At 35.1% G+C, this 24,767-nt stretch overlaps 3 protein-coding genes across 5 annotated transcripts; all 3 read right to left on the reverse strand.

Annotated features, from left to right (window-relative positions):
• Nucleotides 1-308: 308 nt before the first annotated feature.
• On the reverse strand, nucleotides 309-6,226 carry LOC111393481 (ABC transporter B family member 25, mitochondrial-like). 2 transcript variants are annotated; one of them, XM_023019026.1, is made up of 12 exons: nucleotides 5,771-6,226; nucleotides 5,440-5,655; nucleotides 5,148-5,334; nucleotides 4,937-4,998; nucleotides 3,935-3,978; nucleotides 3,388-3,490; nucleotides 3,136-3,243; nucleotides 2,788-2,871; nucleotides 2,632-2,692; nucleotides 1,856-2,001; nucleotides 1,623-1,739; nucleotides 309-814 (listed from the first exon to the last, which is right to left on the reverse strand). In XM_023019026.1, the coding sequence occupies exons 1-12, from the start codon at nucleotides 6,017-6,019 to the stop codon at nucleotides 647-649; spliced, it is 1,545 nt and encodes a 514-aa protein (XP_022874794.1). In that variant the 5' UTR covers nucleotides 6,020-6,226; the 3' UTR covers nucleotides 309-646. The 2 variants fall into 2 exon arrangements, with proteins under 2 accessions (XP_022874794.1, XP_022874795.1); XM_023019027.1 differs by lacking the exon at nucleotides 309-814 and having other exon boundaries at nucleotides 1,828-2,001; nucleotides 5,771-6,225.
• A 256-nt stretch (nucleotides 6,227-6,482) lies between these two features.
• LOC111393482 (ABC transporter B family member 25, mitochondrial-like) lies at nucleotides 6,483-15,472 on the reverse strand. Of its 2 annotated transcripts, XM_023019028.1 has the most exons (17): nucleotides 15,021-15,471; nucleotides 14,690-14,905; nucleotides 14,398-14,584; nucleotides 14,187-14,248; nucleotides 13,185-13,228; nucleotides 12,635-12,737; nucleotides 12,382-12,489; nucleotides 12,031-12,114; nucleotides 11,875-11,935; nucleotides 11,100-11,245; nucleotides 10,867-10,983; nucleotides 9,985-10,070; nucleotides 8,560-8,648; nucleotides 7,315-7,370; nucleotides 6,867-6,947; nucleotides 6,685-6,750; nucleotides 6,483-6,602 (listed from the first exon to the last, which is right to left on the reverse strand). In XM_023019028.1, exons 1-17 carry the CDS (start codon nucleotides 15,267-15,269, stop codon nucleotides 6,498-6,500), a joined length of 1,860 nt encoding a protein of 619 aa, XP_022874796.1. In that variant the 5' UTR covers nucleotides 15,270-15,471; the 3' UTR covers nucleotides 6,483-6,497. The 2 variants fall into 2 exon arrangements, with proteins under 2 accessions (XP_022874796.1, XP_022874797.1); XM_023019029.1 differs by lacking the exons at nucleotides 6,483-6,602; nucleotides 6,685-6,750 and having other exon boundaries at nucleotides 6,867-6,967; nucleotides 15,021-15,472.
• A 1,202-nt stretch (nucleotides 15,473-16,674) lies between these two features.
• LOC111392976 (sister chromatid cohesion protein SCC4-like) lies at nucleotides 16,675-22,784 on the reverse strand (the record flags this gene model as incomplete). The annotated part of the gene is made up of 9 exons (XM_023018386.1): nucleotides 16,675-17,389; nucleotides 17,507-17,631; nucleotides 18,160-18,365; nucleotides 19,628-19,752; nucleotides 19,836-19,925; nucleotides 20,182-20,328; nucleotides 20,927-21,048; nucleotides 21,242-21,280; nucleotides 22,235-22,784. Coding segments are annotated over 9 exons (1,593 nt in total), but the record flags the coding sequence as incomplete, so codon positions are not given.
• Between the last annotated feature and the right edge of the window lie 1,983 nt (nucleotides 22,785-24,767).

A 24,767-nucleotide genomic window follows, 5' to 3' on the forward strand; every position in this document is an offset into this window, starting at 1 on the left:
CTATGACCTCTTTAGTAAATTGATCTCCATGATTCATAACAGAGCATTTTGGCTTCACCCTCTCATTATTGTTGCACAAGTACACCCAATAGATGGAAATAATTTGTTTGACCATTAAAAAGATATGTGCAAATAATGAGGGGGAACTATTGTAAGGATAAAATGGGTCACGCACAAATACTTTTAATAATAAAATAAAGTGTAGCAAGAAAAGAAAAAGAAAAACCAGCCATACTCTCCAAACACATACACTAGCCCGCCAACCCCAGACTCTCCATAAGTTTCGACACCCCAAAGTTTTTGGCATCTTCAATTATTCCTTAAATAACAGCGTAATTGTCTTTTTAGCATAAAAAATTGTCCTTTCAAAAGTCAAAAGGACTGTTTCCATCCATTGAGACTACCTGATTAACAATATAGGAAGCTGAACATTAAAATGTACCATTTTAAAGTTTGAGGACCAACTTGATAGAGAGGTCATAGGTTGAGCACCAATCGTGCAATTTTCCCTTGTTATACACAGGAATTTTCACCAGCTAACATTTTTTTTTTTTTTTTTTAGCACACCAGATATAGTGCTTATTTCCCTGTACCACTCAACAGCACTAAACAGATGGCTGTCAGACAGAGTTCTGAGCATGATGATTCAAAAGATCCTGTATTTGTTCATTTGTTTACAAGTTGCCATCTTGCCCAGTGAATTGCCAAGTAGAGAATTTAAGGTGCACCTGAAGTAGACATTGTCAAACTGAATGCCACCGCCATCTAACTTCAAAGGCTTGGCACCGTCTGCATCCCTAATATCAGCCTTCTCCTGGAGATGTCAATCAAAGTACATAATGGTCAGAATCGTAAGATAAGTAGTAAAAAGATCGAGAGGACTTGGGCTCTCTAATCATTAAACATGTTACTCGTAGAAAAAAATGAATGCAAAATAGTGTGGTCAAATTTTTTAAGTTGCAAATCACATATTTCCTCAACCATACATATCAGTATGAATGAAGTTCAACAGTAAGTCATGTTTGCAAATGCATAGTTTGACAGCCTAGACGGATAATGAACTTCTCAAATACATAATGTTAATTTAAAAACCTATAGTGAGTACCCCTTTAGAACTAGTGAAAAAATAATAATAATAATAATAATACTTCCTCTCCTACTTGCGATGCTTCTTCTCATTTCCTCTCATCAACTTTTCCTTCTCATTAATACCTACAAGCACTATTGGCTACAAACCTCACGACACCTGGTAACGGCATTTCTAAATTGATGAATCTCATATGATATCTTCTTCATGAGGTTCAATATGTACTTGTATCCATTGATGACTAACCATGCACATTCCTTTGATGAACTGAGGATCTCTGAGAATGAAAATGCCAGCAGCACACACAACTGTTGGGAGTTTTATGTTTCTAAATTTCGAAGTTATCCCCTTCCTCCCTCCCTCCCTCCCTCCCTCTCAGTAAAAGAGAAGTTGCTGTATGTGGGAACATTTCACCTTATTGATCTGTTCACTGCTCAAGTCACAAATTCAGGACGATATAGAGACACTCATCTTAACACGATTGAGCACAGAGCTTATAAACTGAAAAGCAAGGAAATCTGAAATGAGATGATACCTCTAGTAACTGAAACAAGGACTTCATGTCGACCAAACTTTGAATTGTTTCCCTATAAACACTTCCAAGGAAGTTGAGTGGAAGAGATAGCTGAAAAAGTAGCCCATTTACCATGACCTAGAAGAAAAGTTAAAGCATCAACATAATCAATCATGCTGATAGTAGAAGTGCTTCTTTTTTCTTTCCGGATTTGAAAATTGGTAACCTGAAAGAGTAAGAAGATTTCAGTTTACCAAGTCACCAACAGTCATATTGCCATTCATGATCCCCTGGGAACACAAGACCATAGCTGCAGAGAGTGCTGTGCTAAATATCACATTTTGGCCAAAGTTTAAATAGGCAAGGCTTCGTTGAGCTTGTAAGGCAGCATCTTCATAAACTGAAATATATTATATAATCAATTTGAATCCACTAATGGAGTGGGAGCATAAGGAGAGACATGACAAAAATATTTATCAGTGTGTCAAAAGTACTAAAAGCAAGCAATTGATCACAAAATCATTGTTAAGCTTCCGTGAGACCACCTCAGAACTACTGCAAAATGCATTCAAACTATAATATTTAGTGCATTTTCAGACCAAGCTGATTTGAAGATCAGACCTGCCCAAGTGAATAATTTAGCAACAACAAAAGAAAAACACTGCATCAATCTCTAGTTCACAAGGTGACCCTATTATTACAATGGCGACCATCCAGCCATGCATAGCATGCTTAATTTAATATAGAATTTTAAAATTAAGAATTGTAATATTGTCAAAAAGATCAGAGTCTGCAACCTATTACAAGAATCAGTTTTGAAACTCGACCAATTGATCCTAAGCCCATATCCAACTTGTTAAGGATCCAATGATGACTTCAATAACAACTCCTTATCCAAATAATAAAAAAGATTTTTTTAATCATTGTGGATAACCTGTCTACTGAGAATTAGTTCACTTGTTGTACTAACCTATACAAGATAAAATCAATCATATGAAGGAAGACTTCTCTAAATCTTAAAACAACTTACTTCTCAGAAATTCATCGTATTTATCAGCTTCAAAAGCCTCATTGTTGAAATATTTCACAGTCTGAAAAGAAAATGTACAAAATAATTTGGAATACAAGTTATCAATACTGCAGAGAAATTCAAAGAATTCCCATATGAGAACAGTTATGAACTCACCTCATAGTTAATTAGAGAATCGATTGCCCTTGTGTTAGCATCATTATCAGCTTTGTTCATCTCCTTCCTAAACTTTGTTCTCCACTAGAAAAAAATGGAAAGGGCCTTGGGTTGAATATCGGAAAAATAACAACATCTTGGAGAAATTTTTCTTTTTAGCAAAACAACGAACAAAAACAGATGCTGAAGAACTCACAGGAAAAGGGAAAGAACAAAAATTGTAATAATCAGAGAAGAACAGGAAAGAGATAGAGAAAACACATTCTCGGGAGAAGGGTCAGCACTTTTCTTTACAAAAAAATAATAGATGAGACCCAAAAATCATTGGAGGCATAGAAGGAAAAATACCTGTGTCACGGTCAATGTGAAAATTATATATGCAGCCACAGACAGTGATGTAATCCATGCAAATGGTGCTCCAAACTTATATGCAAGAATACCGGACACCATTGATATCTGAAAGACCACTAAAGCCATTAAGGTTGTATTTAGAAAAATAGAAAAAAGCAACAATATTAGTGAAATTTTGTATTTCCAGAAAAAAATAAACGTAGATGCACAAGTAAGAAACAAAAGGCCGTGAACGCGATGGAATCATACCTCTAATATAGTTGGTACAACATTGAAGACCATGGATGAAAGTATAAAATTAATAGCACGGCTACCACGATCAATTATTCGATTTAGAGCACCTGTTTCACGACTGCAAAAAGAAAGAAGTTGAAAGGGAGATTAACCATATGATTGAACTCTTGAACTTAAACAATATTCTGAGACCATGCAAGTATCATGTGCAGTGTTATGATTTGAATTCTCTGTACAAAATCTTCTCAAGATGAAAATAAGCCGTTAAAAGCGAACGAGAGAGAGAGAGATATTTGATCATAGGATGGTTTGCTTTGCCTATGAGGACAGGTTGACTGAAGGCATAGCCCTTCACTTACAGTTCAGAAAGGAAATGAAGACTCTGAAGATGGAATAAAGATACAGAAAAAAGGGGGAGAAATTTAACAAAGACAACTAAGAGGTAAAGGAAGTATGCAGTCAAATTTTAGTTATTTTTACACACTGCTGGAGGTATCAATGTGCTCACCACAGGGAATGCAGAAGTTAAAGCTTTTCTAAGAAGACTTTTTTTAAGAAGTACCTAAGGTGAAACCGTAGGTCGAGCTCGTGGAGATGTGAAAAAACCTGCATAAGACGAGTCAGTTATGTCAGAACGAAGCATATGTTGAAAATTTGTTACTTGATATAACATGGTGAATCGCATTTTATTTAACCATATTTACTTAACTATTTCCACATGAGAATAACATGAAAGTTTCAACTTTATCATTAGCCAACACCAGAATCAGCTCAGATATGATAAATGAGTTAAACTGAAAAGCAAGCATTTTCTCTATTAATTTCCCATTATTGCTGGCTAAACTTCGGTTAACATCATGGTAATATCTAACTTGATTTTTTGACCACTGCCAAATCCAACTAATTATAAAAGAGAAATAAAGGGTTGATATCCCTCTAGCTTAAGCAAATACTTTCTTCAATCCATGGGATTTTACATATCACAGGAAACACAAGTCCTACACAGTGTGGTGCCATTTCTGCTAGCTTTGAAATAATATTTACCATAATATCTTTTGTGCATTACTGCAACACCACTCAAAGGTGAATGAAATTTCATGTCACAAAAAAAAAAAAAGCCTGATTACTTTATTATTTTATAATTTTCAGTCTGCCTTATTTAGAAGATCGTTATATATCATGCAAAAATGTTGAACAATAGGAGCCACATACAGCAGGCATACTGTTCGCCACTGAAAAGCCATAAAGAATGAGAAAGATAGTTTACTCTGGCCTTTCCCATATGACACACTTTACACATCTAATTTATATTCGTTACCCACTCAAAACTACAAAAGGAAGCTTGAACAAATGACCTCCATTTTTCACTTGTATTAGACTAAAAAGTAATTATTTACTTTTAAAATAAGCTATTCATGCATAAAATTGGAAGGATAAAAGTGAGCACTAATCATGAAATCGACGCAAAAGGAAATCAGAAATTTATCCTCATGCATTATTTGATCTGTAACAGCTTTTGATACATAAACACAGTTTGGACATGAGGGAAAAGAAGACGTCGTACCTTTCGGGAAACCTGCCTAATTGTTCTCAATGCCACCTTAGAGAACACCGCAGTTCGCAATTCTAAAATCGAACAAAGTGCATTAAACACCATAAAAAATATATCTAAAAAACCACGGAAATCTCTTTTCCCCAGCTTTTTTCGTAGTACATAACAAGGGAAAGACTATAAACAAAGAAAAACACTAAAAAACTCCTAATACAAAAGTTACCATTGAAAGCAGAAGACCCTGCACGTGCTATCCCATACCCAATCAAAATCGCAGCAGGGCTAACAAAAAGTGCTAAAACAGTTGAATTAGCAGCAGTAAACTCGGCTAGAGCACTGGCATTTCCCGTTGCAGTCGTCAACCAATCAACAGCAAGCTTAAACAAGAATGGCACCTGAACATTCAACACCTACACACAACCCCGCCCACCCCCAAAAAGATCATACTGTTAAGCACCTGTATACGGTAAAATCATGTAATAACATGAACGCAAAGATAGGTTCTTTATTATTACTTTTGCACCAACTAAGAGGCCCAATGCAGCAATGACACGGAGCCGAAGCTCGAGATTATCCTTCATCCATATATATTTTGCGAGAGTTGCGAAGATTTTAGTATCTGGGAGTTGGCCTCCTGAAGCTTCAGTTTTCTTCAACGACGTCGTAGGCGCTTGCTTCGGTGCTGGCTTTGCTTCTGTGGAGAACACCGCATAGCCATCCGATACCGATCTCTGTTCACCAAGAATTTCCCATCAAATTAACCAAAATAATGTAAAACTTAAAATCCAGTAAAAATATTTAATAATTAATTAAAATTAATAGAACAAAATGGAAAAGTGTGCATACTGGGTTCTGGGGTGTTTTGGAGGGAAAATCCGACAGAAAAGCATTGATATGAGGGAGTAAAGACGGCTTCTTTCTGCCGGAGCTACGCGAGGTGCGTGCAGTAAAGATTGAATTTTGCTTGAATTCAAAGCCAATTTGACATGGGTTTAATAATTTAGGAGAACATGTTATAGGATAACGATTAAAACAGCGAGGCGGAATGGAATTATTCAGAATCTTCAAACACCTGGATGCAACCGTAGCCTGCATCTTCTCCTCAACACAAGTTCAATCACTGTATATTGTGACAGGTGTTCGAGAAAATGCTGGACCTAAATATATACTTTGGGGTTAATTTTTCAGACACGGTACAATCGGGCTCGCTAACAGACGACTTTGGCTGAAAGATAATGAGTGTGTACCGTGTAGTGCAAAAACAGTATCAAATTCGAAATGCCACGGTTTTAGATTCTGGTACTGTGGCACATATTCATCCTATTAATCTGTCGGTGCTCATCTCACTTTACATATTTTAGTTAATTTTAATGTACGAAAATTTATTACATAGAAGTCAATTTAATTTATTTTTAAGTGCGTCCAAACATGGTATTAAAATATGTGTACTAGACCCCAAAAAGGGGAAGAAAATTCTATTTATAGCAAACCTACTACCTACACATATAGATAAGTCTTCAGGCAATCACAAAATTCAGTTTCATTAAGTTTGTAGTAAGATAGGGAGGGAAAATTAAAGTCCCACCTTAAGTCCTCTTTCCCCCACCATAGTCGAATATTTCTCTGGGAAATTCATGATAGTATCATGAATTGAGGCCCTTCGAGCAGCATCATACACCTAATTTAAAAAATCAAATGCCAATGTTATGAAGTGTTAGAATTGTCAAGCTGCAAAAGGAGAGTGATTTAACAAATAACACCTCCTGCTCTGTTGCTGAAAGATGACCATAATGAATGTTGTGATATATGGTGTCATTGAATAGTACCTGACAACAAAACAAAAGATATATATCATACTCAAAAAATCAGAAGAAGGTCTTGCATGCCTAAGAACATAGAGAAACAAATAGTGAAGAAATTCCTCATGCAAGTGCAAACTCACAGTATCTTGTGGAACAACACCGATAGACTTCCTAAGGCTCTCAAGTGTTACTGCCCGAATATCTTGACCATCTATATTTATCTGTCAATATCAAGGTGCCACTAGCACTCAATAGAGAAAAAAAAGATCAACAAAATCAAAATGTAACAAAGAAGTAACTAAGATTTTAACTTGGTGCTTTTTATACAACATACATTTGATTGAATATAAAGCAGTACAGATTGCATTTTCTCTTTCCTAATAACTTGAATTGCAACGAATAGCATTATGATTAGCTTTAGCTAAACATGAAAACCATCAACAATCAAAGAAAACGAGATAATGCTAGAGATGGACGATTGAAATTATCAGAAGACATAGAGTGGCTTATAAAAGTCACTTCTACACCGACAACTACACCCATGACTTTTATGCAAGGTTCAGCAAAAATAGAAATTTCTGTTCTTACATTTCCAGTATCGACATCAAAAAACCTGAAGAGCAATCTCAGAATGGTTGACTTGCCTGCAAACTTAACCAATCAGCATCTTTTGCAAAAATAACCGCAGCAAAGTAGGATAGTTGAGCAGAAAAATGTAAAAAATTAGAAGACAAGGATAATAGGTTTCCCCAAATAACAAGTGCAAAAAATCAATGTCTAGTAGTCGTTAATTCCATTACAAAACTCTCTTACTCCATCTTCACAAGAAACGTGTCTAAAGATTTAGCTAAAATGCATTAGTTAAGTTAAACTGAACCATTGAGTCTTGGTGGTTGAACTCCATAAACTTTATGCAATCTTTTACTGCAACCCATATTTTTGTTGTACTTTTTGCTAGTAAAACAGTTCAACCAAGGTGAATATTCAATTAAACAAAGGGAAAACCAATCTCACGAAAGAGAACTTTTCAACATTTTATACTTGGATTAGATCTCCTAGATGATTGATAAGTGTATTTTGTAAACTTATCTAGGCCATTAAATTGGAGTATATGTTAGTAATTTTGATATGTTATAGCTTAAACATGTTTAATTATGTTTTTTAGGTTGAACTCAATGCAAATTGGTGAAATTGAAAGAAAGAAACAAAAAATAGCAAAAACGAAAGAAATCCAAAGTTTGGGGACCAAAGCATGAACATTAAATAGTTGATTCCAGCCATAAAAAGATGATTAAAGAACACATATGATCAATTGGATGCAATTGGAGGCCAACGAAGTGAAATATAGTTGAAGTATTTTCACAAATCAATTTCCAACCGAAGAAGTTATGCTCCGAATTTTTAGCCTCAACATGAGACTCATTTTTTGAATAGCAAACATTTGAATTGGATACTTGTATTTCTAAAAGAATTGTAGCCCTTTGAGTTAACTTTCCAATGCACTTTGAATCATCTCAATCAGACATCGGAAGAGAAAGTTATGATCAAAATACCAAAAGCTACTCGAGACAAAACCATGCAAATTAAAAGACAGATCTCATCCCTTAGAGCCCAGTGGTAACATTTAGCAGCAATGAAAGTAATCTTGACAGCTTTTGGTAATTGATAATCAATTGACACGTGCTAATTAAATAACAATGATACTATATCCATTTTAGGAGGAAAAAATCATGAAACACAAGCTTTAATTGAGGTATTTAACCATAGTCAACTACTCAAAATAAAAGATAGAGCTAGAGATGTCAAAAATAATTTCTATGAAATAAACTTTACCACTGCCACTGGTTCCAACAATAGCAACACTTTTCCCAGCTGGAACAACAAATGATATCCCATCAAGAATCTTCCTTTCCGATAAATAACTACATAAGAGAACAAGCTATGGACATCAAAGAGTAATCTTGTACAGATCTCCTAAATCAAATATAAAGAAACTCGGACTTTATGCAAATCATACACATTAAGAACTTAGATTTATTTGAATCAGAGACAAAGGAAACTGCGTGTGGACATACTTGCAAATAATAGGATCACATAAAACAATGACAAAAATTGGATACTGGATCATAGTCATCCATATAAGTGAAAATGTGAAAATTAGTACTCAAGCACACAAGGGTATCATTCCAGATTGTATATTATCCACAAAAGCAACTGCACATGGGGTACACGCGTGAAGATGAAATCATCTAGACATAATGCTGAAAAATGATCCATCAAGTATAGATATCAACCGCTGACGAAAAGTAATTTAGACTATTTAGTCATTGATTTCATGCGTAATGTGAGGGAAGAATGCAAATGCGAGACCAATTAAGATTATATTGTGATATCCTGTGATATGCCCGGTCTGTAGATGGGGAAACTGTTGCGTGCATATCTACAGTATCCTCTTCCTATTTCTACCAGTAAAATAGTTTCCTTTCACTGTCCAATAACTTCCTTTTTGGGAAATTTCAAAGGTGGTCCCCAACCTATGACCTCTTTAGTAAATTGATCTCCATGATTCATAACAGAGCATTTTGGCTTCACCCTCTCATTATTGTTGCACAAGTACTCCCAATAGATGGAAATAATTTGTTTGACCATTAAAAAGATATGTGCAAATAATGTGGGGGAACTATTGTAAGGATAAAATGGGTCACGCACAAATACTTTTAATAATAAAATAAAGTGTAGCAAGAAAAGAAAAACAAAAACCAGCCATACTCTCCAAACACGTACACTAGCCCGCCAACCCCAGCCTCTCCATAAGTTTCGACACCCCCAAGTTTTTGCCATCTTCAATTATTCCTCAAATAACAGCGTAATTGTCTTTTTAGCATAAAAAATTGTCCTTTCAAAAGTCAAAAGGACTGTTTCCATCCATTGAGACTACCTGATTAACAATATAGGAAGCTGAACATTAAAATGTACCATTTTAAAGTTTGAGGACCAACTTGATATAGAGGTCATAGGTTGAGCACCAATCGTGCAATTTTCCCTTGTTATACACAGGAATTTTCACCAGCTAACATTTTATTTTTTTTTAGCACACCAGATATAGTGCTTATTTCCCTGTACCACTCAACAGCACTAAACAGATGGCTGTCAGCCAGAGTTCTGAGCATGATGATTCAAAAGATCCTGTATTTGTTCATTTGTTTACAAGTTGCCATCTTGCCCAGTGAATTGCCAAGTAGAGAATTTAAGGTGCACCTGAAGTAGACATTGTCAAACTGAATGCCACCGCCATCTAACTTCAAAGGCTTGGCACCGTCTGCATCCCTAATATCAGCCTTCTCCTGGAGATGTCAATCAAAGTACATAATGGTCAGAATCGTAAGATAAGTAGTAAAAAGATCGAGAGGACTTGGGCTCTCTAATCATTAAACATGTTACTCGTAGAAAAAAATGAATGCAAAATAGTGTGGTCAAATTTTTTAAGTTGCAAATCACATATTTCCTCAACCATACATATCAGTATGAATGAAGTTCAACAAAGTCATGTTTGCAAATGCATAGTTCGACAGCCTAGACGGATAATGAACTTCTCAAATACATAATGTTAATTGAAAAACCTATAGTGAGTACCCCTTTAGAACTAGTGAAAAAAAATAATAATAATAATAATAATACTTCCTCTCCTATTTGCGATGCTTCTTCTCATTTCCTCTCATCAACTTTTCCTTCTCATTAATACCTACAAGTACTATTGGCTACAAACCTTCACGACACCTGGTAATGGCATTTCTAAATTGATGAATCTCATATGATATCTTCTTCATGAGGCTCAATATGTACTTGTATCCATTGATGACTAACCATGCACATTCCTTTTATGAACTGAGGATCTCTGAGAATGAAAATACCAGCAGCACGCACAACTGTTGGGAGTTTTATGTTTCTAAATTTCAAAGTTATCCCCTCCCTCCCTCCCTCCCTCCCTCTCTCTCAGTAAAAGAGAAGTTGCTGTATGTGGGAACATTTCACCTTATTGATCTGTTCACTGCTCAAGTCACAAATTCAGGACGATATAGAGACACTCATCTTAACACGATTGAGCACAGAAAAGCAAGGAAATCTGAAATGAGATGATACCTCTAGTAACTGAAACAAGGACTTCATGTCAACCAAACTTTGAATTGTTTCCCTATAAACACTTCCCAGGAAGTTGAGTGGAAGAGATAGCTGAAAAAGTAGCCCATTTACCATGACCTAGAAGAAAAGTTAAAGCATCAATATCATCAATCATGCTGATAGTAGAAGTGCTTCTTTTTTCTTTCCGGATTTGAAAATTGGTAACCTGAAAGAGTAAGAAGATTTCAGTTTACCAAGTCACCAACAGTCATATTGCCATTCATGATCCCCTGGGAACACAAGACCATAGCTGCAGAGAGTGCTGTGCTAAATATCACATTTTGGCCAAAGTTTAAATAGGCAAGGCTTCGTTGAGCTTGTAAGGCAGCATCCTCATAAACTGAAATATATTATATAATCAATTTGAATCCACTAATGGAGTAGAAGCATAAGGAGAGACATGACAAAAATATTTATCAGTGTGTCAAAAGTACTAAAAGCAAGCAATTGATCACAAAATCATTGTTAAGCTTCCGTGAGACCACCTCAGAACTACTGCAAAATGCATTCAAACTATAATATTTAGTGCATTTTCAGACCAAGCTAATTTGAAGATCAGACCTGCCCAAGTGAATAATTTAGCAACAACAAAAGAAAAACACTGCATCAATCTCTAGTTCACAAGGTGACCATATTATTACAATGGCGACCATCCAGCCATGCATAGCATGCTTAATTTAATATAGAATTTTAACATTAAGAATTGTAATATTGTCAAAAAGATCAGAGTCCGCAAACTATTACAAGAATCAGTTTTGAAATTCGACCAATTGATCCTAAGCCCATATCCAACTTGTTAAGGATCCAATGATGACTTCAATAACAACTCCTTATCCAAATAATAAAAAAAAAATTTTAATCATTGTGGATAACCTGTCTACTGAGAATTAGTTCACTTGTTGTACTAACCTATACAAGATAAGATCAATCATATGAAGGAAGACTTCTCTAAATCTTAAAACAACTTACTTCTCAGAAATTCATCGTATTTATCAGCTTCAAAAGCCTCATTGTTGAAATATTTCACAGTCTGAAAAGAAAATGTACAAAATAATTTGGAATACAAGTTATCAATACTGCAGAGAAATTCAAAGAATTCCCATATGAGAACAGTTATGAACTCACCTCATAGTTAATTAGAGAATCGATTGCCCTTGTGTTAGCATCATTATCAGCTTTGTTCATCTCCTTCCTAAACTTTGTTCTCCACTAGAAAAAAATGGAAAGTGAGGCCTTGGGTTGAATATCGGAAAAATAACAACATCTTGGAGAAATTTTTCTTTTTAGCAAAACAACGAACAAAAACAGATGCTGAAGAACTCACAGGAAAAGGGAAAGAACAAAAATTGTAATAATCAGAGAAGAACAGGAAAGAGATAGAGAAAACACGTTCTCGGGAGAAGGGTCAGCACTTTTCTTTACAAAAAAATAATAGATGAGACCCAAAAATCATTGAAGGCATAGAAGGAAAAATACCTGTGTCACGGTCAATGTGAAAATTATATATGCAGCCACAGACAGTGATGTAATCCATGCAAATGGTGCTCCAAACTTATATGCAAGAATACCGGACACCATTGATATCTGAAAGACCACTAAAGCCATTAAGCTTGTATTTAGAAAAATAGAAAAAAGCAACAATATTAGTGAAATTTTGTATTTCCAGAAAAAAAATAAACGTAGATGCACAAGTAAGAAACAAAAGGCCGTGAACGCGATGGAATCATACCTCTAATATAGTTGGTACAACATTGAAGACCATGGATGAAAGTATAAAATTAATAGCACGGCTACCACGATCAATTATTCGATTTAGAGCACCTGTTTCACGACTGCAAAAAGAAAGAAGTTGAAAGGGAGATTAACCATATGATTGAACTCTTGAACTTTAAACAATATTCTGAGACCATGCAAGTATCATGTGCAGTGTTATGATTTGAATTCTCTGTACAAAATCTTCTCAAGATGAAAATAAGCCGTTAAAAGCGAACGAGAGAGAGAGAGAGAGATTTGATCATAAGATGGTTTGCTTTGCCTATGAGGACAGGTTGACTGAAGGCATAACCCTTCACTTACAGTTCAGAAAGGAAATGAAGACTCTGAAGATGGAATAAAGATACAGAAAAAAGGGGGAGAAATTTAACAAAGACAACTAAGAGGTAAAGGAAGTATGCAGTCAAATTTTAGTTATTTTTACACACTGCTGGAGGTATCAATGTGCTCACCACAGGGAATGCAGAAGTTAAAGCTTTTCTAAGAAGACTTTTTTTAAGAAGTACCTAAGGTGAAACCGTAGGTCGAGCTCGTGGAGATGTGAAAAAACCTGCATAAGATGAGTCAGTTATGTCAGAACGAAGCATATGTTGAAAATTTGTTACTTGATATAACATGGTGAATCGCATTTTATTTAACCATATATACTTAACTATTTCCACATGAGAATAACATGAAAGTTTCAACTTTATCATTAGCCAACACCAGAATCAGCTCAGATATGATAAATGAGTTAAACTGAAAAGCAAGCATTTTCTCTATTAATTTCCCATTATTGCTGGCTAAACTTCGGTTAACATCATGGTAATATCTAACTTGATTTTTTGACCACTGCCAAATCCAACTAATTATAAAAGAGAAATAAAGGGTTGATATCCCTCTAGCTTAAGCAAATACTTTCTTCAATCCATGGGATTTTACATATCACAGGAAACACAAGTCCTACACAGTGTGGTGCCATTTCTGCTAGCTTTGAAATAATATTTACCATAATATCTTTTGTGCATTACTGCAACACCACTCAAAGGTGAATGAAATTTCATGTCACAAAAAAAAAAAAAGCCTGATTACTTTATTATTTTATAATTTTCAGTCTGCCTTATTTAGAAGATCGTTATATATCATGCAAAAATGTTGAACAATAGGAGCCACATACAGCAGGCATACTGTTCGCCACTGAAAAGCCATAAAGAATGAGAAAGATAGTTTACTCTGGCCTTTCCCATATGACACACTTTACACATCTAATTTATATTCGTTACCCACTCAAAACTACAAAAGGAAGCTTGAACAAATGACCTCCATTTTTCACTTGTATTAGACTAAAAAGTAATTATTTACTTTTAAAATAAGCTATTCATGCATAAAATTGGAAGGATAAAAGTGAGCACTAAGCATGAAATCGACGCAAAAGGAAATCAGAAATTTATCCTCATGCATTATTTGATCTGTAACAGCTTTTGATACATAAACACGGTTTGGACATGAGGGAAAAGAAGACGTCGTACCTTTCGGGAAACCTGCCTAATTGTTCTCAATGCCACCTTAGAGAACACCGCAGTTCGCAATTCTAAAATCGAACAAAGTGCATTAAACACCATAAAAAATATATCTAAAAAACCATGGAAATCTCTTTTCCCCAGCTTTTTTCGTAGTACATAACAAGGGAAAAACTATAAACAAAGAAAAACACTAAAAAACTCCTAATACAAAAGTTACCATTGAAAGCAGAAGACCCTGCACGTGCTATCCCATACCCAATCAAAATCGCAGCAGGGCTAACAAAAAGTGCTAAAACAGTTGAATTAGCAGCAGTAAACTCGGCTAGAGCACTGGCATTTCCCGTTGCAGTCGTCAACCAATCAACAGCAAGCTTAAACAAGAATGGCACCTGAACATTCAACACCTACACACAACCCCGCCCACCCCCAAAAAGATCATACTGTTAAGCACCTGTATACGGTAAAATCATGTAATAACATGAACGCAAAGATAGGTTCTTTATTATTACTTTTGCACCAACTAAGAGGCCCAATGCAGCAATGACACGGAGCCGAAGCTCGAGATTATCCTTCATCCATATATATTTTGCGAGAGTTGCGAAGATTTTAGTATCTGGGAGTTGGCCTCCTGAAGCTTCAGTTTTCTTCAACGACGTCGTAGGCGCTTGCTTCGGTGCTGGCTTTGCTTCTGTGGAGAACACCGCATAGCCATCCGATACCGATCTCTGTTCACCAAGAATTTCCCATCAAATTAACCAAAATAATGTAAAACTTAAAATCCAGTAAAAATATTTAATAATTAATTAAAATTAATAGAACAAAATGGAAAAGTGTGCATACTGGGTTCTGGGGTGTTTTGGAGGGAAAATCCGACAGAAAAGCATTGATATGAGGGAGTAAAGACGGCTTCTTTCTGCCGGAGCTACGCGAGGTGCGTGCAGTAAAGATTGAATTTTGCTTGAATTCAAAGCCAATTTGACATGGGTTTAATAATTTAGGAGAACATGTTATAGGATAACGATTAAAACAGCGAGGCGGAATGGAATTATTCAGAATCTTCAAACACCTGGATGCAACCGTAGCCTGCATCTTCTCCTCAACACAAGTTCAATCACTGTATATTGTGACAGGTGTTCGAGAAAATGCTGGACCTAAATATATACTTTGGGGTTAATTTTTCAGACACGGTACAATCGGGCTCGCTAACAGACGACTTTGGCTGAAAGATAATGAGTGTGTACCGTGTAGTGCAAAAACAGTATCAAATTCGAAATGCCACGGTTTTAGATTCTGGTACTGTGGCACATATTCATCCTATTAATCTGTCGGTGCTCATCTCACTTTACATATTTTAGTTAATTTTAATGTACGAAAATTTATTACATAGAAGTCAATTTAATTTATTTTTAAGTGCGTCCAAACATGGTATTAAAATATGTGTGTCAAAATAAAGAAGGCCGACTTGAATCAATCGATGTCGAACCAAGTTTAATTAGACTTGTTACATGCGCAAAAAAATCCACGTGTTTAAGGTATAGTCCGAACATAGCATAAACCGTCTTTCAAATTTGAGGACTGATTTGAAATTGAAGCTACAATTTTGATAAACAAACAAAACTGGATCTTCTAATTAATGTTTTTGTAAATTAAGTTGTTATATTGAAAAAGAGTTGAAGGACTCTTTTAATCTACTTCTAACTTCTAATTTAATAAATTGAACTAAGTGGATCCTTATGAATCGTTGTGCAGGAAAATCAAACCTAACACAATTAGTTCATTGTGATATACCAATTTGGAATCGACTTGACTTGACCTCGGTCCCTATTTTTGGCAAAGTGAGTTGGCCCAACTTAAGCACTAAATTTCATTTTTTTCTCTCCTATTTTTAATCACAAAATCTTTCATAAAATAATATTACACGAAAATAAAAAAAATTTCTTTCTTTTTCAACCACTTATTTAAAATAAAATATATTACACCCATTTAAATTTGAAAAAATGGGGAGCCAAAGCCGGCAAACGAGGCTAAAACATCACTATTTTATAGCAATTCAAAATTTAACACAGACCCTAACAGCTCTTTTAATTCAACTTTTACCTTTTAATTTTAATTATGTAGATTCTTACGAGTCGTCGTGCTCAACAATTAAACATGACATAATACATTCAACTTATCTTCAAAAGGACAATTCTAATTGTATAAAATTATTCTTACAGGAGAAAACCAGAAGTCTCACAAAGGGTCAACCCCACCATGGTACCCTATATAATAAAAAATGACAAAAAAAAAATTCCAATCCCACCCATGTATGAGAACCTGTATGAGGTTTGTGAGTTGGGATTCTATACACTCAGCTCAGCTGTCTTCAAAAACATATCTTTCTATTGGTCTCAAAAACATGATACTATCGAGTTAGGTGAATTCAATAATTCAAATTTGCAGATTGGTACAATGTAGACTCCCAAATTGTGAAACTGATTGGAATATTAACAAATAAGAGAAATGATAACAAATTAACATGTTGCAAATTCAATGTCATCACAAGTTACTACATGAAAGTTCATGGAGACATCATAAGACCTCACAAACTATTAAAAAATTTGTCAAAACGTCTATATATGAAAAGAAAAACACTACTACCTATAACTGAAAAATGTAAACATCATTATGAGTATCTTTTATGTCTCAGCAAAACAACTTCACCACTTGCGAAGAGAGATTTACAAAAGAAACTCCATGGCTAAAAGGATCCTAGGATATTATCTACTCTCTAGCTAAGGTAAATAACCACCCTGAGTTCATATTTAGCAAGTTGTATTGGATATGACTAACAATATAATGAGCCCGATTTTGATTACTTTTCTTAATATTGTCAAGTGAATATGTCGATAAGACTAAGACGGGAAAATAACACCGGTGTGCCTATACTAGCCGAGGCGAGGGAAAGACATGCTCTTTCGTCATTTTTCAGTTATTCCTATCCTCAAATAGGAAAGGAATATCAACTCACAAGTGGGTAGTTATATCTTCCTCTTCCCAAGCCTCCCAATGTCCAAATCCATAAGCCTTGCAGAAGATGGGAAGGGTGATGGAGCTAACAGACCAATCGACTCAGGGATGTCAAGATTTACACTCCGGGAAGGGCCTGCAACTGCTCGCTTGATGTCTACCTCGCTCAGTTGGTGAACTTGAAGTTTTACTTTCTCAATCTGCCCATTAATACATGTCAAAATGAGGACCATGAGCCAATAATAGAACTATTTTGGAAGAGTTTTCTACAGATCATCGTCATGGTAAGAAATCGATACAAGAGTCAAAGCTGTTACCAGTTCATTATGATGAATAGATGAACGTGCAATGGATAGTCTTTGCTGTAGATCCTCAACTTTCCTCCTTTGATACTCAAGATTTTCTTCTTCATGCACTTTCTCGCCCGATTGCTGGTACAAAGCTGCAGGCAGCGATAAGGTAAATAAATTACGGGTACTACGAATAAGTGAAATGATAGACAAGCAAGTTAAGATCAAAATGAAAAGGTGGGAATAACTGATGTTTTTGTCTTTGTCCCTGCCTACTGCAGACACAAATCTTTTGCATACTGTCAAATGGTTCTTCATCAATGACAGCAAAATTCACTCATTTCAAATTGGCAAAATTTATGTTGACCTTATTTCTTCGGTTCTCTATCTTCATAAGAAGTCTAATCAATACCCCAAGGCAACAACTTGTACTGAGAAACTTTAAAAGTCATTTGTCCCACAAGTGGGCTGCACTTACTCAACACCTTCTACACATTTTTCTCAAAGCATGTTTGGTACGCAGCATTCAATCTCCTTTAATACAATTAGGTTCTGTCTAACCCGCCTTAACAAACAAATCAAGGTTAGATCTCATTGGAACAATAAGTAGCAGCAAGAATACATAAACACAATGAAACCCATTATCTATCCATAATTGAAGAACCAAAAATGTGATATACCAGTCAAATTGGATAGAACCCAGGTTTGAGTTGGGATATCGTAGAGTTTTTTTGCCAATGTTAAGGCGGATCTCAAGATCTCTCTAGCTTGACCTGTATCGTGTAGTGCAAGTGCCAAATTTCCTAGCACGGTCAAATACTGCGAAACAAGTTGAAGATTCCCCAAAAAGGTATGTGTAGTTTGCAAACCAGAGGCTAGTCGTACTCTGCATCAAAATTATGTATAATATGAGAAAAGGGAGTGGGGTAGAGATGTAGTTTTGTTAAATTTCAATATACAACTTTGGTTAATTCAATCACTCATATTTTGAAACATGGATAAGAAAATTTCTAATGCATTTTATTTCCATGGATTTCTTATTTCTTGTGGCACGTGTCAATATCTGAGCAACTGGTTGTTAAACGCATGATTTAGCAAGGAATACATCATCAGTAAGGATGGGGACTCAAGAAAAAAATATAGCCACGAAATCAATCAGCAGAAATCAAGACAGATACAGATAACTAAATTGTTTAATCTAATATTGCACATCACACATTTTCTAGTGACAGAATGATGTTGGCTCAAATCTAGTTTCTTGCAAGACTACAGAAAGTTTTAAATCTTCCCTACTTGTAAAATCGACTATAGGAACCACTGTAATCCAGAAATCTAAGATTTGGATTAAAAAAAGAAAAATACTACATCACAGTTAGAACTAGAAAGTTTTCAACTACGAATTTCGGGTCAGCAACTCGGATTAGATAAAAGCATGTTTGGATGATTTCAAGCAGCATAAATACCAGACAAAAAGCAAATGATCAAAAAGTAAATTGGTCAATCTACATCTCGAGAATGCACAAGTTCCATTAATCAGTTGAAGAAATTTTCAACTTTCGAACTTAAGCCACTTAATAGATAAAAAATTTGCCCAAGGGAATTTGATTCAAAGTCAGTATATAATCAAACTCAACGAAGCTTTTTAGAAGGGAAGAAAGAAAAAGAAAACTAACTCATAAGATAACTAGAAACAGTGACATGTCAGGTCAGATGTCAAGTGTGCATTTTGAAAACAAAACAGCCAACAATATAATCTCATGGCCTAATACAGTTTTTCTCCAACTCAAGGGCATGTCGCCTACCACCACAGATATGGTACATCTAATGACCAAAACTTCTTGACCCAACTTCATAATCAAAATTTTGTCATAATCAAAATTTTGTTTGCAAATGAATACAATCACTACAAAAATGTTCAACTAATCCCCCCCCCCCCCAACAACCCAATAACCCGCACCTTCCAAAAGATATAGATATGGGAATTACAAACACAAAACTAATAAGAAAAAGGATAAGCAACTTTATCCTACGGAGTTTACATAACATATTTTACTTGGGTAAAGAGATGCACTAAACATGCACTAGCAAAGGTATATTCATACAATATGGGAGGATATGATGTAATGAAACGAGAGTAGCAACTTCTACCTAGCTTCTTGTAGATTCTGCTGTCTCATCAGTAGAAAGCCATAGGCGAAAAGGGCGCTGGTTTTCTCTCGCACTCCAACAAAAGAATCAACGACTCCCAAAACTGGTCCAATCAGGTCAACAGCCTGTAGAAAAGCTAGTCCAAGTAAGAAGATCTAACAGTGCCGTCTACAAATACAAATTCAGATCTTGGCAGGAAATACAATACCTTTGCAGAGGATTCAGCATCTCCAATGCAGATGTAAGAGACTGCTGCATAAATGTGGAACATGGCTTGCATTGACTTGCTCTCCGTCAACTAAAAATGAAAAACATATAGATCAAGCAGATAAAATTCATTAAAAATGCTTGTGTAGATTTCTTATACACAGATCAAGGGAAAAAAAAAAAAAACAATTTATCCTATTTGAGTTTCCAAACTCAGGCCTATGTCAGGGGATCAACAAGTATGTTAGTAACAATTAACGCCAAGAAGAAAATCATCTATGTAAAAATATACAGAAAAGAATGTGTAAACGGCACCTATCTAGGTACCAGTGCCAGCAAAGAATTACCTTCGAAGCTTCAAGGAAATGATAAGTAGCTTCACTATAGCAGCCAACAGAATGAGCATACTGCCCTTGTAGCATCTCAATGATACTCTCAGAGGCCTGTAAGATTGTTGGGAAGCGAATAAACCAATTTCTCATCTGTATCAAAGCCTGCAATGAAACATGGTTCTTCATTAAATCTAAATTATACATCGTTTTATACAGCTAGAAGATTGTCCTTCTTGAAAATTCAAGACACTTAACTTTATTTCAAATTCATTGCAAATCAAAAGTCTTTCATCTGACGAAGTAAAATTCCTTTCTAGAGTATCTTCCAAATAACAATAAACACATGGTACAATTGATAGGCATGCTCTTCAGTATTGAACTTCTAAACAAAATGCAAATTTTTTTGGCTTTTTTTCTTCTTGTTTTTTGGTTCTGGAGGGAGGTTATACGTTGCAGATTCCACAGACTTAGGATGCCATCAAAAACTGGATCAAGGCTTCATCCGTAAAACATAAATAACAAATAACCTTGCAGTGCCTTTATTTTAACATTGAAAATAATGTCTTCTAAACAATAAGCAACAAATAAATGAGAATAGAGAAATATATGACCAGAAATATGGTCAGAAGCTTTTTAGCAACGAATTATTTTGCATCATTCTATTAACTTGTTCAATTAACATGATATTATAAGTTAAGACTTAAATTAAATTGAAAATGCACATTTAACTAATATGGCAACTGAACAGGAAATAACCAACCTCTTGTGCCTCAACAAATTCAGTTCGTGTAAGATCGATAGTTACTTTATTTTCAAGGAACTGCATTAGAAGCACCAAATAGACCCCAGCCATCCATATTGCAGAGTGTTGCAGTTCTACTTCTGCCATTCAGTGTATTAAAGAAAAAATATGTCAAGAGACCTTAGAAGCACATATTCAGTATTTTCCTACAAAAATAGAGAAATATCTGAATTCCTTAAAAATTGTTCTTAATTCATAGAGAATTTCATTGGGAGCTTACTAATGACACCATGCATCAGAAACATGATTTACCGATATAAATGAAAGCCTAACCTTTAATGCCATCAGTAATTCCAAGTTGCACCAATTCCTCTGCAAGAAAGAGAATAATTCAGGTCTAAAGAGAACCTAACGCTGGACTGCAATTTTTACAGGCTTTAAGCAACACCTTTGTTCATTCATCAACTATCCAAATGACTTTCAATCAAAACAACAAGTAAGGTTTTTTATCGACATTTTAGCACAAATTGCAAAAATCTTTCAGAAGCATGTATTTACCAATTCCTTCCATATCTAGTCACCAGACGTTAGTAAAGTTTCATAAATTCTATTTTTTCTTCACAGTTTAGTCTTGATGTGTTAAATAACTTCATAGATCTTATGGTTAATCAAATCAAGTTGCAGATAGAAACAAAATAAGGTGCAATTGATGAAGACCCATGGAATGCCCTTCTAAATACTACATGCAGGACCGTAAGAAAAGCAAGCATGTAATTAATATATCCCTCTACGGCTTCTATCAATTGAATTTGACAATCCAAGTAATATAACCAGTCTAAATATCCCGCAACCTTTTAAACAAGTAAGCATCACCTGCAACATGACAACTCTGAATTGGTTTCACTAAGACAAGAATAATTTCAGGAATTGCCTAATGCCTAGATATAGCACCTAAAGGTAAAGAGGTCAAACTATTCCGAAACAACTGAAAACCAGCAAAGACGAAGGGCCAATAAATTGGAAGATAATGTACTTCTGGGAATCTTAAAAAACCCTGGTCGCACAATATGGACACATTGATCACACTATAACAAGCTTCTTCACTTAGAACAGTTAGGAGACAAACCATTTTCAGGTTCATTCATGTCAGAGTATATATTATCTTTTGGCAACAAATAAATTGGTAATAACCAAATATATGTCCATATGGATAACAATTGAGAGAAAACATATCGCCATCCATTCACTTCTACATGCACAAGAACTGCAATGTAGGGTTATTTCAAATGTAGATATTAAAATTACATCCCGATTACCAAAACCAACCTTGGATAATTTGCATTCCAGATTGAACCCTCTTTCCACACTCCTTAAAAAGTCCCTTTGGGCGGCTAAAAACAACCACCATAAGATCTACCAACGCGTAGACTGCACTTTTTGGTAGCCATTCCCCATCAATGGGAGGGGGGGCCAGCTCAAGTTTATCAGCCCATGCTCGTTTCACATTTCCAAAATATGCAGGTTCCAAAGGCATTTTCCCAGTTAAACTCATCCCACTATAATTACCAAGTCGTTCTTCAAGCTGAGCTTGTTTTTCAGTAAGAGCAGATTTGTCCCTGTAGTTCAAATCAGAGTGGGAGAGACTGTGATTTAGTGCATCAAGCTCTTTGGTGAGTTCTCGCATATGTTGCATCCGTTGCAAGTCAGACTTTATAACAACATCCAATTTGTCAACACGGTGAGCAGCATTCTTGTAATCACATATCCGGAGTAGATAGAACAATTGCAGCAGCTCGTAATAAAACAATAAACCAAGGCACTGTTGTTTCTTCCCGATACAAGCAGAGGAAAACAGAAATTTATATGTCAGTTGATTTTACAAGTAGTTTTTCAACCAACTAAAATGCACACATAAACAATACTCATCCAATCAAACAATATATTACCCACGGACGATTTGAAATCATAAACAGGGGTCATGCAATCCATTAACGAAAATGGGCAAAAGACACTTGTTTATCTGTAGAACCTGTGAGAAGTTATAATCTAGACAGTTACAGAATCCCCTCAAGCGAGAGAAAAACCTGAGGTTCTTTGAATTGAAGAGAGATCGGTGGACAGAAGCATAAAATGACTACATTTTCCCTTTTCACCAGATACAATCAATCTTAATAATAAAATTATTGTGGCAGGTCAAAGAATTATAGATTATTTTGATAATAATTATAAATTTTATTTATACTTCTCGTAAACGAAACAAAAAATATAAAATGTGAATTTTTTCACAAAAGAAAACTATTTTTATTTATTTAATTTTTGCTATACTTATAAATAATAATATGAAACTAATTTTCTTCCAACCAATAAATTCGGAATCAAGATAAGGAATGACAATATGAAAATAGAAGCTTCTTTAAGGCAAAAAAAAGAATCAGAAGAACAATAAGTGGAAGCCCTCGGTGTGGGTCTCAGCTGTATGTCAATATGGCTATACATGTTAATGTGCACCGCTAAAGTTTTTCTTAAGGAAGATAATGACGTGAAGACGAGGGAGGAGCAACACAAGCATATCCTATTGACAGTCGAGATACTATTTAATTCGTGTGTATGTGAATTAACTTAAAATTGCAAGATATATACAAATTGGAATTTCACTAAACCAGTGATACGCAGGAGGGAATTCTATAAATAAATAAATAGTAATAATAACTGCTGGGCATTAAATCATTTAATTTGAAAGCGAAGAACGGATGATTCTTCGGTTCTTACAATTTTCTATTGATGATTAGAGATGATTAAGTTGTAAATATCAATCATACAGGCACCTATAAATAAAACAGATCTTTCACTTGAGAGATGGTGCCTTTCTATCGAATTAATTATATTGCAGTACTTCTTCAATGTCTCAGTCCTTCATTTTGGTATTTACCAACAATGCTTAATGAAGTAGACTTCTCTAAAATATATTACCAATATTTTAATTCAGCCTTCAATTTAAATATATTTCTCACAAGACATATGGTACGGATCAATAGTGATATGTGGATATGCGGTTATTGTCTTTCACTCAGAATTAGAGCTGGGCAAATCTCCCGAACCGAACCGAACCCGACGATTCTTCTCAAGTTAAATACCCGAACGGGTATCTGAATTAAAAATCGACGGGTACGGTTCGATTCTCGATTCTAGACAAAGAACTGAATATTCATAATTTTTATTTTTTTTATATTGAACAAATCAAATTATTTTAATTTTTTCTAAACAAATTAACAAATTAGGTGATTAATTGATACTTTATCTCCTAAGCCCTAGCCTAGCTAGCTTGACCTAACCCAACAAATTTCTAAAGGGAAAAATTCATGAATCAGGCTTTAAGTATGGCCAATTCAAATTCCAGGCCTAAAGTTCTAACATGCAAAAATCAGGTTTGTGTTAATTAATTAAAAATATTTTATTAATGAAGCATATTACGGTCACAGTTATAAAATTTATGGTCACAGATATGTACTTTAAGATCACAATGTCACATATTATAAAAATAACTGGTCACAGATTCTTTCATCGGCCACAAATCAAAATTATTATATGTCACAGTTTTTTAGTCAGTCACATATTTTCAAATTAATTGGTCACAAATTATTTTTAAATCGCAAGTTATTGAATTTTTAGGTCACAGTTTATTTGTCAGTCATAGATTTTGGAATTAGTTGGTCACGGATCATTTTTTAGTCACAAGTTATCAAGTTTTTAGGTCACAAATAACTAAATAATTGGTCACATACCACTACCACCCTCACCCTGACACCACACCACCATGACGACCACAACCATCACCACCGCACCACCACCGCCGTCAACA

This window comes from Olea europaea, chromosome 4, assembly GCF_002742605.1.
Source record: "Olea europaea var. sylvestris chromosome 4, O_europaea_v1, whole genome shotgun sequence".
Lineage (NCBI taxonomy): Eukaryota > Viridiplantae > Streptophyta > Magnoliopsida > Lamiales > Oleaceae > Olea > Olea europaea.